Source organism: Oncorhynchus clarkii, chromosome 10 (genome assembly GCF_045791955.1).
Source record: "Oncorhynchus clarkii lewisi isolate Uvic-CL-2024 chromosome 10, UVic_Ocla_1.0, whole genome shotgun sequence".
Classification (NCBI taxonomy): Eukaryota; Metazoa; Chordata; class Actinopteri; order Salmoniformes; family Salmonidae; genus Oncorhynchus; species Oncorhynchus clarkii.
This window is the reverse complement of record NC_092156.1, coordinates 49,243,595-49,261,197: the sequence shown is the minus strand read 5'-3', so window position 1 is coordinate 49,261,197 and position 17,603 is coordinate 49,243,595. Positions and strand designations below refer to the sequence as shown.

The 17,603-nt window shown below is 42.7% G+C and overlaps 1 protein-coding gene across 1 annotated transcript in view; it reads right to left on the bottom strand.

Moving 5' to 3' along the window:
* Nucleotides 1-15,249, bottom strand: part of LOC139419624 (collagen alpha-1(XXIII) chain-like) — a 38,015-nt gene extending 22,766 nt beyond the window's left edge. The window contains exons 1-3 of the mRNA XM_071169602.1: nt 15,229-15,249; nt 15,010-15,036; nt 9,128-9,244 (exon numbers count right to left, since the gene is read on the bottom strand). Of these exons, the coding sequence (XP_071025703.1) occupies nt 9,128-9,244; nt 15,010-15,036; nt 15,229-15,243 (159 nt within the window). The 5' untranslated portion in view covers nt 15,244-15,249. The remainder of the gene's footprint in view (nt 1-9,127; nt 9,245-15,009; nt 15,037-15,228) is intronic.
* Nucleotides 15,250-17,603: the final 2,354 nt, after the last annotated feature.

Here is a 17,603-nt window from a genome sequence, read left to right as displayed (position 1 = left end):
TTTTTCCTTTAGGAATGTGGTGAAGTAAAAGTAGGCAAAAATATAAATAGTAAAGTAAAGTTCAGTTACCCCCAAAAAACTACTTAAGTAGTACTTTAAAGTATTTTTACTTAATGTACTTTACACCACTGGTAGTCACCTGGAACGCATTTCAATTAACAGGTGTGCCTTGTTAAAAGTTAACTTGTGGAATATCTTTCCTTCTTCATGCGTTTGAGCAAATCAGTTGTGTTGTGACAAGGTAGGGGTGGTATACAGAAGATGGCCCTATTTGGCAAAAGACCAAGTTCATACAGTTCAAACAGTTCAAATAAGTCCATCATTACTTTAAGACATGAAGGTCAGTCAATACGGAAAAACCATCAAGCACTATGATGAAACTGGCTCTCATGAGGACCGCCACTGGAAAGGACGACCCAGAGTTACCTTTGCTGCAGAGGATAAGTTAATTTGAGTTACCAGCCTCAGAAATTGAAGCTCAAATAAATGTTTCACAGAGTTCAAGTAATAGACACATCTCAACACCAACTGTTCAGAGAATAATGCATGAATCAGGCCTTCATGGTCGAATTTCTGCAAAGAACCACTATTAAAGGACACCAATAAGAAGGAAAGACTTGCTTGGGCCAAGAAATACAAGTAATGGACATTAGACCGGTAGAAATCTGTCCTTTGGTTTGATGAGTGCAAATTTGAGATTTTTGGATCCAACCGCCATGTCTTTGTAAGTAGGTGAACTGATGATCTCTGCATGTGTGGTTCCCACCGTGAAGCATGAAGGAGGAGGTGTGGGGGTGCTTTGCTGGGTACACTGTCTGTGATTCATTTAGAATTCAAGGCACACTTAACCAGCATGGCTACCACAGCATTCTGCAGCGATACACCATCCCATCTGGTTTAGGCTTAGTGGGCCTGTCATTTGTTTTCAACAGGACAATGACCCAACACCTCCAGGCTGAATAAGGGCTATTTGACCAAGAAGGAGAGTGTTGGAGTGCTGCATCAGATGACCTGGCCTCCGCAATCACCCAACCTCATCCCAATTGGAACGCAGAGTGAAGGAAAAGCAGCCAACAAGTGCTCAGCATATGTGGGAACTCCTTCAAGACGGTTTTCCTCATGCATTCCTCATGAAGCTGGTTGAGAGAATACCAAGGGTTTGCAAAGCAGTCATCAAGGCAAAAAGGGTGGCTACTTTGAAGAATCTAAAATCTAAAACATATTTTGATTTGTTAAACACATTTGTTGGTGACTACATGATTCCATATTTTTTATTTCATAGTTTTGATGTCTTCACTATTATTCTACAATGTAGAAAATAGTGAAAATAAAGAAAAACCCTTCAATGAGTAGGTGTGTCCAAACTTTTGACTGGTACTGTATGTTATTTATCTTTGCATAGCATAACATAACAATTCAGATTATTTGGGAGTCCACCTCAATTGGGATTTGAACTCACAACCTCTCGATCACTGGCATAGCATCCACTCCCACAGCCCCCTCCCCCCACACACATAATGTATGGTCACATTTTTTTATCTTGATTTGATGTGTTTTAGATTTTAAAGAAATGGTTTTATATGTGAGCCATAACTTTGGTTACTTTATTGGAGTCATCCAGGTTTATGCATTAACATTCCCTGAAAGGTTTTGGTACCACTAGGTGGAACAAGCAGATCTGTTGGTTGGTGGCCTTTACACTGGTGCTCATGACCTCACTTCCTCATTCTATTTACGGAACTTTTTCTGGACCAGTCAATTTTCTCTTTTCTCATAATGTATCATCTTTTACAGGTTTGTAATGTGTAACTATATAAAATATACCTTGAAACGGTAAAGTAACCTTGGTTAGCTAACTATTTCATTGGTCGTGTGACATTTAGTTTGTTTTGTCCAAGATAGAACATGCTAAATCTCCCTATTATAGGATTTAACATGGAATATAATCAAATTGGGATTAAATCAGCTTGATCCCTTCTGTCGAAGATGCTTGGAACTTATTTTTGTATATTTGCAGTGGTATTGTTAGCAAGCACGCCCGCATAAAGAAAATTATAATTAAAAACAGGTTCAGCCCCTGGTTCGACTGTGATCTGGCAGAGTTACGCCACCTCAAGAACGCCATTTGGCGAAAAGCTTGGGACAAAAATACTCGGACTATTTGTCCTTCAGGCAAATGAGAAATAAATGCACTCAGGCTATCCAGAAGGCCAAAGTTAGTTACTTTAAGGATCAGTTCTCTCTCTGTGGGTCTAACACCAAGAAGTTCTGGAAAACTGTGAAAGACCTGTAGAATAAACCTGCCTCCTCACAGCTGCCCTTAATGTTGATGATGTGGTTGTTACTGACAGGCAGCGTATGGCTGGGCTCTTTAACCACCACTTCATTAAGTCAGGAATTCCTATTTGACACAGCTACGCCTCCTTGGCTGTCCAACACTTCCTTATCTCCCAGCGCGTGGCCAGCCTAGTCAGCATGTAATGCAACTAGCCCTGATGCTCCACCCGCTTTTTCCCCTGCCCCATTACACAGCTTCTCCCTGCAGGCGGTCACTGAGTCTAAGGTATTAAAGGAGCTCCTTCAACATGAACCCCAAAAACCATCTAGGTCAGATGGTTTAGATCCTTTCTTCTTTAAAGTTGCAGCCCCTATCATCGCCGAGCCTGTCTCTCCTCTCTGGGGAGGTTCCCAGTGCTTGGAAGGCAGCCACGGTGCGTATTTTATTTACAAGGGGAAATCAAGCTGATCCTGACTGTTAAAGGCCAATTTCTATCTTGCCATGTTAATCAAAAGAGCTGGAAAAACTTGTCAATAATCAACTGACTGGCTTTCTTGATGTCTAATAGCATTCTCTCTGAAATGCATTCTGGTTTCTGCTCAGGATATGGAGGTGTCACTAAATGATTCTTAATTCTAAGCAATGTTGTGCTGCTTTTTTATTGACTTTGCCAAAGCTTTTGATACAGCAGACCATTCCATTCTTGTGGGTCGGCTATGGAGTACAAGTGTCTCTGAGGGGTCTTTGGCCTGGTTTGCTAACTATCTCAAAGAGTGCAATGTGTAAAGTCAGAACATCTACTGTGTCAGCCACTGCCTGTCACCAAGGGAGTACCCCAAGACTTGATACTAGGTCCCACTCTCTTCTCAATTTACATCAACAACATAGTTGTACATTACAGATTTCAATTAAATGTTTCAAACACAAGTCCAAACACAATACCCCATAATGACAAAGCGAAACAAGTTTTTAGAAATAGAAATGTATTCAAAATAAAAACATACCTTTTTACAAAAGTATTCAGACCCTTTGCTATGAGACTCAAAATTGAGCTCAGGTGCATCTTGTTAGCATTTTTCATCCTTGAGATATTGAATTGGAGTCCACCTTTGCTAAATTCAATTGATTGGACATGATTTGGAAAGGCACACACCTGACTATATAAGGTCCTATAGATGACAGTGCACGTCAGAGCAAAAACCAAGTAGGAATTGTCCGTAAAGCTCAGAGACAGGATTGTGTCATGTCACAGATCTAGGGAAGGGTACCAAAACATTTGTGCACAATTGAAGGTCCCTAATAACACAGTGGCATACGTCATTCTTAAATGGAAGAAGTTTGGAACCACCAAGACTCTTCATAGAGCTGGAAACCCGGCCAAACTTAACAATCGGGAGAGAAGGACCTTGCTCAGGGAGGTGACCAAGAACCCGATGGTCACTCTGACAGAGTTTCGGAGTTACTCTGTGGAGATGAGAAAACCTTCCAGAAGAAAAACCATCTCTGCAGTACTCCACCAATCAGGCCTTTATGGTAGAGTGGCCAGACGGAAGCCACCCCTCAGCAAAAGGCCCATGACAGCCCGCTTGAAGCTTTCAAAAGGCACCTAAAGGACTCTCAGACCATGAGAAATAAGAATCTCTGGTCTGATGAAACCAAGATTGAACTTTGGCCTGAATGCCAAGCGTCACGTCTGGAGGAAATCTGGTACCATCCCTACGGTGAAGCATGGTGGCAGCATCATGCTGTGGGGAATTATTTCAGCGGCAGGGACTGTGAGACTAGTCAGTATCGAGGGAAAGATTAACGAAGCAAAATACACAGAGATCCTTGATGAAAACCTGCTCCAGAGCTCTCAGGAACTCAGACTGGTGCAAAGGTTCACCTTCCAACAGGACAACAACCCTAAACACACAACCAAGAAAACGCAGGAGTGGCTTCGGGACAAGTCTCTGAATGTCCTTGAATGGCCCAGCCAGAGCCCGGACTTGAACCCGATCAAACATCTCTGGAGAGACCTGAAAATAGCTGTGCAGCGACGCTCCCCATCCAACCTGACAGAGCTTGAGAGTATCTGCAGAAAATAATGGGTGAAACTCCCCAAATACAGATGTGCCAAGTTTGTAGCGTCATCCCAAGAAGTCTCGAGGCTGTAATCTCTGGCAAGTTGCTTTAACTAAGTACTGAGTAAAGTGTCTGAATTCTTATTTAAATATTTGCAAAACTTTCTAAAAACCTGTTTTTGCTTTGTCATTATGGGGTATTGTGTGTAGATTGATGACGGGGAAGGAAAAAAACAATTTAATCCATTATAGAATAAGGCTGTAACGTAACAAAATGTGGAAAAAGTCAAGGGGTCTGAATACTTTCCTAATGCACTGTATATGCAGATGATACAGTCTTATACTCAGCTGGCCCCTCGCCAGATTTTATGCTAAAAGCTTTCTTCTTCTTTCTTCTTTACAAAAAAGCTTTCTTAGAGTCCAACAAGTTTTCTCTGCCCTTAACCTTGTTCTGAACACCTCAAAAACAAAGGCCATGTGGTTCGGTAAGAAGAATGTGTATCCTTATATGTTGCACTATTGAATCCTTGTAGTTAGATGTTTTAGTTTACCGTAATTAATAGTAAGAAAGCTCGCTAGCTAGCCTCATGCTAAGCAATAGTTTAGCACTAGCTATATGCTACCTTTGTGAAGCTAGCCACCATAAGGATTAGCCACACGAGTGGAATTTGCATCTCGCCTTCAAAATAAAAGTTGAAAGTGATTCAAACTGATACAAATCATGGAATCATGCCATATTTGCATTAGGTAATCCTGAACAAGGTCAGAATGTTGTTATATAAATTCAACAAAAGACAATAATTAGTTAATTTGTCACAAAAAAGTACATATATGTTTAAATTGCACTGTGGATGTATTAGACTGGAATTGTATTGGGGGAGACTTATATGATGGGGTTGCAGTGGAGCAGGTTGAGAGCTTCAAGTTCCTTGGTGTCCACATCACCAACAAACTATCATGGTCCAAACACACCAAGACAGTCGTGAAGAGGGAACGACAAAGCCTATTCTTCCTCAGGAGACCTCAGATCCTCAAAAAGTTCTACAGCTGCACCAGCGAGATCATCCTGACTGGTTGTGTCACTGCATGGTATGGCAACTGCTCGGCCTCCGACTGCAAGGCACTACCAGAGGGTAGTGCGTACGGCCCAGTACATCACTGGGGCCAAGCTTCCTGCCATCCAGGACCTCTATACCAGGCGGTGTCAGAGGAAGGCCCTAAAAATTGTCAAACACTACAGCCACCCTAGTCTCTGCTACCGCACGGCAAGCGGTACCGGAGCGCCAAGTCTAGTTTCAAAAGACTTCTTAACAGCTTCTACCCCCAAGTCATAAGACTCCTGAACAGCTAATTTTTATTTTTATTTTTTATATTTTACCTTTATTTAACTAGGCAAGTCAGTTAAGAACAAATTCTTATTTTCAATGACGGCCTAGGAACAGTGGGTTAACTGCCTGTTCAGGGGCAGAACAACAGAATTTGTACCTTGTCAGCTCGGGGATTTGAACTTGCAACCTTTCGGTTACTAGTCCAATGATCTAGGCTACGCTGCCGCCCCTAATCAAATAGCTACCCAGACTATTAGCATTAACCCCCCCCCCCCCACCCTTTAACGCTGCTGCTACTCTCTGTTATTATCTATGCATAGTCACTTTAACTCTACCTACATGTACATATTACCTCAAATACCTCGACTAACTGCCCCCGCACATTGACTCTGCACCGGTACACCCTGTATATAGCCTCGCTATTGTTATTTTACTGCTGCTGTTTAATTATTTGTTACTTAACACACATTTTTTCTCAACTGCGTTGTTAGTTAAAGGCTTGTAAGTAAGCATTTCACTGTAAGGTCTACACCTGTTGAATTTGGCGCATGTGACAAATAAATTGGATTTGATTATATGCACTTTACAGCCTTATCTACGGATCTTGGGTCCATGAATTGGGGTATCAGCCTAATCAGTGACACCCACAGATTACAATTCTAAAGAGTTTACACAAATATCAGTCAAAGCTCATATTATGGAACTTTAACTGTGGGAAATCACCTCACTGTAAAGCCTATTGTGCATATTTACAATCATATTGCAATGTACAGCCTTACCTATGGATCTTGGGTCCGTGAAATGGGGTATCAGCCTACTCAGTGACACCCACAGAACACAACTGGCTGAAAACGTTCTACTTTTATACTCGGACAAAACAGAGATGCTTGTTCTAGGTCCCAAGAAACAAAGAGATCTTCTATTGAATCTGACAATTAATCTTGATGGTTGTACAGTCGTCTCAAATAAAACTGTGAAGGACCTCAGCGTTACTCAGGACTCTGATCTCTCTTTTGACGAACATATCAAGACTGTTTCAAGGACAGTCGGCAAAAATCTGAAACTTTCTGTCTAAAAATGATGCAGAAAGATTAATCCATGCTTTTGTTACTTCTAGGTTAGACTACTGCAATGCTCTACTTTCCGGCTAATCGGATAAAGCACTAAATGAACTTCAGTTAGTGCTAAATACGGCTGCTAGAATCCTGACTAGAACCAAAACATTTGATCATATTACTCCAGTGCTAGCCTCCCTACACTGGCTTCCTGTTAAGGCAAGGGCTGATTTCAAGGTTTTACTGCTAACCTACAAAGCATTACATGGGCTTGCTCCTACCTATCTCTCTGATTTGGTCCTGTCGTACATACCTACACGTACGCTACGGTCACAAGACGCAGGCCTCCTAATTGTCTCTAGAATTTCTAAGCAAACAGCTGGAGGCAGGGCTTTCTCCTATAAAGCTACATTTTTATGGAATGGTCTGCCTACCCATGTGAGAGACGCAAACTCGGTCTCAACCTTTAAGTCTTTACTGAAGACTCATCTCTTCAGTGGGTCATATGATTGAGTGTAGTCTGGCCCAGGAGTGTGAAGGTGAACGGAAAGGTTCTGGAGCAATGAACCGGCCTTGCTGTCTCTGCCTGGCCGGTTCCCCTCTCTCCACTGGGATTCTCTGCCTCTAACCCTATTACAGGGGCTAAGTCACTGGCTTACTGGTGCTCTTTCATGCCGTCCCTAGGAGGGGTGCGTCACTTGAGTGGGTTGAGTCACTGACGTGATCTTCCTGTCTGGGTTGGCGCCCCCCCTTGGGTTGTGCCGTGGCGGAGATCTTTGTGGGCTATACTCGGCCTTGTCTCAGGATGGTAAGTTGGTGTTTGAAGATATCCCTCTAGTGGTGTGGGGGCTGTGCTTTGGCAAAGTGGGTGGGGTTATATCCATCCTGTTTGGCCCTGTCCGAGGGTATCATTGGAAGGGGCCACAGTGTCTCCTGATCCCTCCTGTCTCAGCCTCCAGTATTTATGCTGCAGTAGTTTATGTGTCGGGGGGCTAGGGTCAGTTTGTTATATCTGGAGTACTTCTCCTATCCTATCCGGTGTCCTGTGTGAATTTAAGTATGCTCTCTCTAATTCTCTCTTTCTCTCGGAGGACCTGAGCCCTAGGACCATGCCTCAGGACTACCTGGCATGATGACTCATTGCTGTCCCCAGTCCACCTGGCTGTGCTGCTGCTCTAGTTTCAACTGTTCTGCCTGCGGCTATGGAATCCTGACCTGTTCACCGGACATGCTACCTGTCCCAGACCTGCTGTTTTCAACTCTCTAGAGACAGCAGGAGTGGTAGAGATACCCTTAATGATCGGCTATGAAAAGCCAACTGACATTTACTCCTGAGGTGCTGACTTGCTGCACCCTCGACACCTACTGTGATTATTATTATTTGACCATACTGGTCATTTATGAACATTTGAACATCTTGGCCATGTTCTGTTATAATCTCCACCCGGCACAGCCAGAAGAGGACTGGCCACCCCTCATAGCCTGGTTCCTCTCTAGGTTTCTTCCTAGGATCTGGCCTGTCTAGGGAGTTTTTCCTAGCCACTGTGATTCTACACCTGCATTGCTTGCTGTTTGTGGTTTTAGGCTGGGTTTCTGTACAGCACTTTGAGATATCAGCTGATGTACGAAGGGCTATATAGAAACATTTGATTTGATTTGAACTGTTAAGATCTATCAAAATGATGTAGCACTTATTGCGGGACCCTGAAACCGGTGTGAAATGAGCCGCATTAAGCTTACCAGTCAACCTACTTTGTACAGAACATTAATATTGCAATGCATAGCCTTACTGCATTTCATGGACCCAAGATCCATAGGTATCAGCTTAGGGAAACACACTGATTACAAAGATTAGCATCGTAGCTAATATTCATGGACCAAGATCCATAGGTAAGGCTGTACAATGAGATATGAATGTCAATGCACAATGGGCTATATAGCGAGGCGATTTCCCACCATTAAAGCTCCCTTATATAAGCTACAATGATTAGAATTGTAATAGGTGTAATAGTAGGTGGATACCCCTCATTCCATTGGCCCAAAGTGGAGGCTGGTCTCTAGTGAAAAAATGAACAAAGGGTGGTCTCCAGAGAAAACACAACAAAGTCTGGTCTCCAGACCGTTTTTTTCAGCAGGGAGTGAGATAAATCAATCAACCAAACACATTTTTTAAGCCCTTTTGACATCATTTTTTTTTACAATGTTCTTTACAGATACTCAGCCAAAAAAACAACAAAGCACAAGCAATGCAAAGGCAGAAGCACAGTGGCTATAAAAACAACCTTAGAAGGCAGGAAACTAGGAAGAAACCTAGAGAGGAACCAGGCTCCGAGGGGTGGCCAGTCCTCTTCTGACTGATGACTGTAGCGACATGGATGAGAGGAGGAGAGAGGGCTGTCTTACCTGCTCCCCAAGGTGACCTCTGGGCCCATCCTTCCCTGTGTTCCCAGATGGTCCTCTGAGGCCTGGTGAGCCAGGGGGCCCCGGGGGGCCGGGAGGGCCAGCCTGACCCTGATCACCCTGTATAGGCATGGAAGGAGAAGTATGAGATGAGGTAATAATCCCAATTCCCACAGTATTATCAATCAAAAAAAGTTGCAGAATAATTTTATTGTCACACCCCAGACAAGTTCTTGAACCACTTTCAATATCTTAACTTTGATCAATGTGCTGTACAGTTAATTCAAAACTTTTCTGACAGTAGCCTCTTTTTACAAGGTGTCCGGCATTTGCCGCCAACTATCCCTGCCAATGTCAAAGTCTTACAGTGAGGCTTAAACTGCTGCTATGCATAATATTCATGCTATAAGACTGTTGAATGCTTGATGAGGTTTTATTCAAAACAAGATGATTAACACAGTCATATTAACAGCAATGTTTTTTGTCAAGGAAACAACAAGCTATTCTTGTTCTCCAATTACCATAGTTCTGACTGGCATTCTTTCCACCAATTATCATCCACAAACACGGTCATTTATTCAAACTCACTTTCCAAAGAGACATAATTGTCTCTCATTTGAAGCAGACATTTGGAAGTTGCAGAGCGGCAAACATAAAAATGCTTGAGGCCAATAACATGCGTGTGAGATGTGAAAGAGTGAGGGAAAGTGATAGAAGAAGAGAGGGTGAGAAGCCAGCTTGAAGGGAGAGAAGAGAAAGAGGGCGAGAGACGCACCCGAGACTAGCTTCAGGAGGCATTTCTGACTGCAGAGAGAAAGGGAGAGAGGGAAGCCACCAGAGACACAGAGTGAAAGAAAAACAAACAGAAAGAAAGAATGTACGAGAGAGGTTAAACAGAGAGTTGTGAGGATGTCAGAACTGACTATTCAATTTCAATTCAATTCAAGGGGCTTTATTGGCATGGGAAACATTCTACTATTCTCTATAGGCTTGACAGAAGAGAGGGAGAAGGAGAAAAAAGGAAGGGAGTGGCAAGGCTGGATGGAGACTCGGAGGACCCGGTCAAGAGAGAGAGAGAGAGAGAGAGATTTAGTGTTGGGGAAGGGGGGTAGGACAAACCTTGACTGTGAGAATCTGATTACTGAGCACACCTGCAGAGCCCATGAGTGCAGGGTGTCCCTGACGTGAGGTTCGGACAGTGTTGGAAAGGAGCATTAGGATGAAGGAAAGAGGAGAGGTTAAGAGGGGGATAATGAAAGACAAGCGTGAGTAGGGTGAGAGACAACAGAGGGGGTGAAGGGATGGAATTGAGGTTATTGATCCATCTGTTAGTAAGCACAAAAATCCTGTCTTGGCATAGTTCTAGTATGTGTAAAGCCACTCAGCCATAACTGACTAGAGCATACAAAGACAATAGTCATCCCATCTGGTTTCAATCCTCAAACAATAGCGGCCTCGTTGTCTTGTGGCTGATTGCCTTCATATGAATATCAACCGTCCACGGAGAGATTCTGGCAGTCTTGTCCATGTTTGTTTTAGAGAAGTGGTCAATATGAATTGTGGTCCATATGAATTGTGGTCCATATGAATTGGGGTCAATATGAATTGGTGTCAATATGAATTGTGGTCAATATGAATTGCATTGGGTTTAGAGGCTAAAACCACATTCCACATTCTTCCTGGTGTAATTTATGTCCTCTGCTTTCTCAAATCTCTACACAGACACAACGACCATGGTAGACTGTACGCTCATCAGTATTGACACCCTCCTACGAATTCACATACACCTTGAAGTGCTAAAAGGGCATGCAAGTGCCCTCGTATGTTAGATATTGTGCACTACAAAGTACGTATCCATGAACAAGAGTTTGGAGTGCAGACTAGGAAACAATGAACTCCAATAGAAACCAGGCCATAATCAACTTTGAGACAGAATAAGAGGGTTCAGAATGACAGGAATGCATCTGCCCCAACAACCCGTTGTAAAATACCTTATTAGCAAAGAGTGACTGATGGTGAACCAATTGCTTCTTGATATTTGAACATGGCTGGGAAGCAGTGCTACTTCCCTTGACCTCGGTAGAGAGGACAACAGTATGGAGACTAGTGCCCGATGGATCAGTGCAAGATAAAATGTGTTTCTGTCTTATCACGGAGACCTGGTAACCGGGTCTTTCTTTTCAGAACTAGACTCATGTGGACAGTGAACAGCAGTGCCTCAGAATGCCCTTCAGTTTGGGCTTAAATACAATAACTAGGAAATAATAATTTAATAGGCCGACCCAGGGCACCTTTTTCTAACAGAAGTGTGTTAGGGTGGGGGTTACAGGGGAGTCAGTAGGGTTGACTTATCGGTTTACGATAGGTTCAGATGTTGTATAAAATATATATTTTTTCTGGATTCCTGATCCATATTTCTCCCTATAATGTGGTAGACAGAATAAACTGTGGGTTAAAACAAAGGAAGCGGGTGTGTGGCTGGGGAATACAAGCATTGTACTTGACCTGAGAGAGTGGAGCTGGTAAAATGCTGGTGTGTTGGTGAATGATAAAAGATACAAAACATTGGGAACACTTTCCAAATATTGAGTTACACCCCCTTTGTCCTCAGAACAGACTCAATTTGTCATGGCATGGGCTCTACAAGGTGTTGAAAGTGTTCCACAGGGATGCTGGCCCATGTTTACGCCAATGCTTCTCACAGTTGTGTCAAGTTGGCTGGATGTTCTTTGGGTGGTGGACCATTGTTGTTATACACGGCAAACTGTTAAGTGTGCGGGGTCTACGGGATTGGTGTGTGTGTGTGTGTGTGTGTGTCCCCTCCCCGCGGGACGGATGGGCTAACGTACGCTAATGTGATTAGCATGGCGTTGTAAGTAGCAAGAACATTTCCCAGGACATGGGCAGAACACTTAAATTCTTGTTCATCTAACTGCACGGTCCAATTTACAGTAGCTATTACAGTGAAAAAATACCATGCTATTGTTTGAAGAGAGTGCACAAGAACAAAAAACTTTTATCAAGGCAACTGGTTTGACACATTCACCTCTGAAGGTACAGAATGTACTTACATTCAGTAATTTTCACTGATTTGTCATCCTGAGGGTCCCTTGAGATAAAATGTAGCATAGTTTTGTTTGATAAAAAATGTAGGGACTGGGTGTGTGTGTGTCCCCCTTCTAGAAGTGTAAGGTTAGTGTCTTTTCTGTAGGGAATCTAATTAACCATAATTTATGACATTGCTGAGAGTGTGTAAACTTAAATGTTTTATTACCGTGTAATTTTTGTATGTTCTCTATAGTCATGTACTTGAAAATGTATCAATTGACCAATTGATACAACTGACATTTTGAACAGTAATTCAATGGTTCATTGGATCAGCCTAAAACTTTGCACATACACTGCTGCCATCTAGTGACCAAATATAAATTGTACCTAGACTCCTAAGCGATATAATGGCCGTTCTCTTGCTCTTCAAAGATGATGAAAACATTTTTTGTGGGAAAACACATTTTTTTCTTTATATTATCTTTTACCAGATCCAATGTGTTATATTCTCCTAGATTAATTTCACATTTCCACAAACTTCATAGTGTTTCCTTTCAAATAGCATCAAGAATATGCATATCCTTGCTTCAGGTCCTGACCTACAGGCAGTTATATTTGCGTATGTCATTTTAGGGGAAATTTTGAAATTGAAATTGGGTAGAAAATGGGGGTAAAATACGAAAAAAAATCATGTAAAAAAGTAGCTTTTCTATAGGACTAATTGCACTATAGAAAAGGTATATTTTGTCATACCTTGTGTCCTTTTGGCCCAAGCAGTCCCTGACAATAGAGGAGAAAAAGGAAATAATGGACTGTGATGATCGCTGACAAAACTCATTCCTTCCAAGATATTTAAACTTTCACTTTAAAGACCCAAATGAAAGCCATACCTTCTACCTCATGAAGGGTTCAGGGTTGTGTGGTGGTTTGAGGTACACAGATTTTGTTCACTGATTAACTCTCTCTCTCTCTTACAACGGGTGGAGGACATATAAACTTAGGCCTCAAAGGGTTACGCTCTACAGAATCTCATGATTGCAATTCATTCTGTGATGAGGTTTCCGCATGAGGCCTTCTTAGAGTGTGTTTAGTTTGAGATGAAAGGTATCTGCTAATATGAGCTTTGTGAATGAACGGACACAGGCGATTTTTAATCCTCACACAGATGGAGTAAATAGACGTCAGAGTGATGTAACTGGGGTTGGAGGGTTGGGCTGCTGCTTTTCACTGTACTGTCAGATAACAGGAGCCTCAACACCCACTCACTCTCCACACGCAGTACATCTTTACACAAGTCTTGCAACCTTTTTTTGCTCTGCATATAGTACACATAATTTAATAATTACATCTGGGGATGCATGCCATATACAGTGCATTCGGAAAGTATTCAGACCCCATTGCTTTTCCCACATTTTGTTACGTCACAGCCTTATTCCAAAATTGATTAAATTCATGTTTTTCCTCATCGATCCAAACACAATACCCCAGGAGTGGCTTCGGGACAAGTCTCTGATGTCCTTGATCTCTGGAGAAACCTAAAAATAGCTGTACAGCGACGCTCCCCACCCAACTTGACAGAGCTTGAGAGGATCTGCAAAGAAGAACGGGAGAAGCTCCCCAAATACAGGTGTGCCAAGCTTGTAGGGTCATACCTAAGAAGACTCGAGACTGTAATTGCGGCCAAAGGTGCTTCAACAAAGTACTGAGTAAAGGGCCTGAATACTTATGTAAATGTGATACATTTGCCAACATTTCTAAAAACCTGTTTTTGCTTTGTCATTATGGCCTGTTTTGTGTAGATTGATGAGGGTACCTTTTTTTTTTTTTTTTCATTTTAGAATAAGGCTGTAACTTAACAAAATGTGGAAAACGTCAAGGGGTCTGAATACTTTCCGAATGCACTATAATTCTTAAGATTACGGTGCACTTCTGTGTTACATTTAGTCCATCAAAAGTAATTGCAAATTCTTAATGAGGTGCAGGGAAAGTGTTTAAGATCGTGTATAAGTGACTTCAGAACAAAGTAATAAATCAGATAATCTTATAAGAAAGGGGTACTTTTTACAGAGGCTCACTTCAGTCAAGACACACCCCATTTATTATTGTGTGTGACATTGTTTCCACCTCTCATCCCATGTTGCAGACCAGCCTGCTGTGGTCCCTTGGATATAGACACAGGTATGCACAGGGCTGCCTTCAGGGCTGCCTGCCTTCAGGGGCTCATATAGCACACTGATGAATGGATAGGCCTTTCCAGACTAGGAGCACAGCTTTGCCAAGGTGAATCCAAGTTAAAAAAGTCTCCCTTAACCAGAGGGTGCTGATAATGAGCTGACCGGTAGAGAATAGAGGAGTGTTCATTTCATTCCATTCCTTTCATTCATGCATTCATGCTGAACAGTGGGACATACTGTAGGACAGATGTAGGCCCTATTCATGGTCAGACAATAGGACGCAAGGACTGTGAATATGTGTGCATTAACTATTAACTTTGTAGTATTAGTCCCGTGTGACTCAGTTGGTAGAGCATGAAACTTGCAAGTTCGATTCCCACAGGGGACCAGATCTGAAATGTATGCACTCACTGAAATTAAATGTATGCACTCACTACTACAAGTCAATGTAAAAATGTTGTATTTTCCAAATTGCATGTATTACAGTGTATTGTTTTTGTGTAATTGTGCCTTAGACCATTGCGCCACTCGGGACGCCCGGTATGGTATCTTTTTTGGGCAGATGTTCAGCTATGCAACATCACGTCTGCTTATAACTAGACACGTTGGTGTTTGGTCATCAAAAACTGGGAGTTTAACAGATAAGATGATTATCATACATACCTGGCTTCCCATGGGACCAGGAGCACCCTGTATATGGGAAGACAAGGTTTAAATCACAGAATGATTACGTCACAAGTCATTCATGGTAAGAGTAGAACACATAAAATATTTATGGTAATTGAACACATCATTGAATAGAGCTGTATTGTATAAAATTGTACTGTGAGCTAAATATCAACACCATATCAAAACATTAAGATGATGAAAATGGGTACTTACAGGCTTCCCATCCATCCCAAGTGGGCCCTAGAATACAGAACAATGTATGAAGAATACATATTATGTTAAAGAAAAACACGCTTATGTACACCTCTCCTGAGTCCGTATGCACGTTTTGGTAGCAAAACTATCAGCTCAATTGGGCACACTGCTGGCCAACGATTAAGCAGGCTAAAGACAAACGGGTAAAATGGGTAAAAATCCAGTCAGTCTAGAGTCCACGTTCACTGTATCACAAAGCCATTATGTAGGTCGCTGTCCAGTGTGGCACAGGTGCTGAAATGCTCTTGAAGTCAATTCAATGAACTATTATAATATTCCACAGCCAGTGGTGTGAAAAAGAAGGATGAAGATGCAAGGATTCTAAGCAAAAGAGGTACATCAACTATTCTGTGAATACTGTAGGGGAACTGTGAGTCCAACTGGGCCCACATGTGGTTCGGTCATGAACACAGAGTTTGGACTCACATTCCTCTTATTAGTGGAATAACTTCACAGGTTTGTGCATTTCCCTGTTGATCTTAAGTAATCCTTCTGGACCTACTGTCAGAACAACTGTCTCAAACCTTTGTCTGAATAGAAGGGACAGGTAAGGGAAAGGGGATACCTAGTCAGCTGCACAACTGAATGCATTCAACCAAAATGTGTCTTCTGCAATTAACCCAACCCCTCTGGAAAAATATTCCATTCTGCCTATGAGCAAAGCAGATAACCCCAAACAACAACTGTTCCCCAGGCAAATTAACCATTAGAAAAAACTCGAACACTGCCCTCCCTTCGGCAAATCTGATCACAACTCCATTTTGCTCCTCCATTCCTATAGGCAGAAACTCAAACAGGAAGAACTTGGACTAAGGACTATTCAATGCTGGTCTGACCAATCGGAATCCACACTTCAAGATTGTTTTGATCACGTGGACTGGAATATGTTCCGGGTAGGCTCTGACAATAACAACGACCATTACACTGATACGGTGAGTTTATCAGGAAGTGTATAGGAGATGTTGTACCCACTGTAACTATTAAAACCTACCCTAACCAGAAACCATGGATAGATGGCAGCATTCGCGCAAAATTAACCATGGCAAGATTAACAATGTCCACGACATGGCATTTAACCATGGCAAGGTGACTGGGAATATGGCTGAATACAAACAGTGTAGGTATTCTGCAAAACATCAGTATAGAAACAAAGTGGAGTCGCAATTCAACGGCTCAGACACGAGAAAAATGTTTCAGGGTCTACAGACAATCACGGACTACAAAAGGAAAACAAGCCATGTCGTGGACACAGACATCTTGCTTCTGGACAAGCTAAACACCTTCTTTGTCTGCTTTGAGGATAACACAGTGCCATCGACACAGCCAGCTACCAAGGACTGTGGGCCCTCCTTCTACGTGGCTGACGTGAGTAAGTCATTTAAGAGTGTTAACCCTCGCAAGGCTGCCGGCATCCTTAGCCGCGTCCTCAGAGCATGCACAGACCAGCTGGCTGGAGTGATTAAGGACATTTCAATCTCTCCCTGTCTGCTGTATCCGCATGCTTCAAGATGTCCACAATTGTTCCGGTACCCAAGAAGCTAAGGTAACTGAACTAAATGACTATCGCCCTGTAGCACTCACTTCTGTCATCATGAAGTGCTTTGAAAGACTAGTCAAGGATCATATCTCCTCTACCTTACCTCACACCCTAGACCCACTTTGTTTACCACCCCAATAGATCCATAGACGATGCAATCGCCATCGCACTGCACACTGCCCTATCCCATCTGGACAAGAGGAATACCTATGTATTAATGCTGTTCATTGACAGCAAGTACCCTCCAAGCTCATCATTAAGGGGTCTGGGTCTGAACCCTGACCTGTGCAACTGGGTCCTGGACTTCCTGACGGGCCGCCTCCAGGTGGTGAAGGTAGGAAACAACACCTCAACACCAGGGCCCACAAGGGTGTGTGCTTAGCCCCCTCCTTTACTCCCTGTTCATCCATGACTGGGTGGACACGCACGCCTCCAACTCAAGTTCGCAGACGACACAACAGTAGTAGTCCTGATTACCAACAATGATGAGACAGCCTACAGGGAGGATGTAAGGGCCCTGGGAATGTGGTGCCAGGAAAAGAAACCTCTCACTCAACGTTTAACAAAATAAAAGGAGATGATCATAGACTTCAGGAAACAGTAGAGGGAGCACCCCTTATCCACATCAACTGGATTGCAGTGGAAAAGGTGGAAAGCTTCAAGTTTCTCGGTGTACACATCACTGACAAACTGAAATGGTCCACCCACACAGACAGCGCGGTGAAGAAGGCACAACATTGCCTCTTTAACCTCAGGAGGCTGAAGAAATGTCGCTTGAGCAAACATGTTAGACATT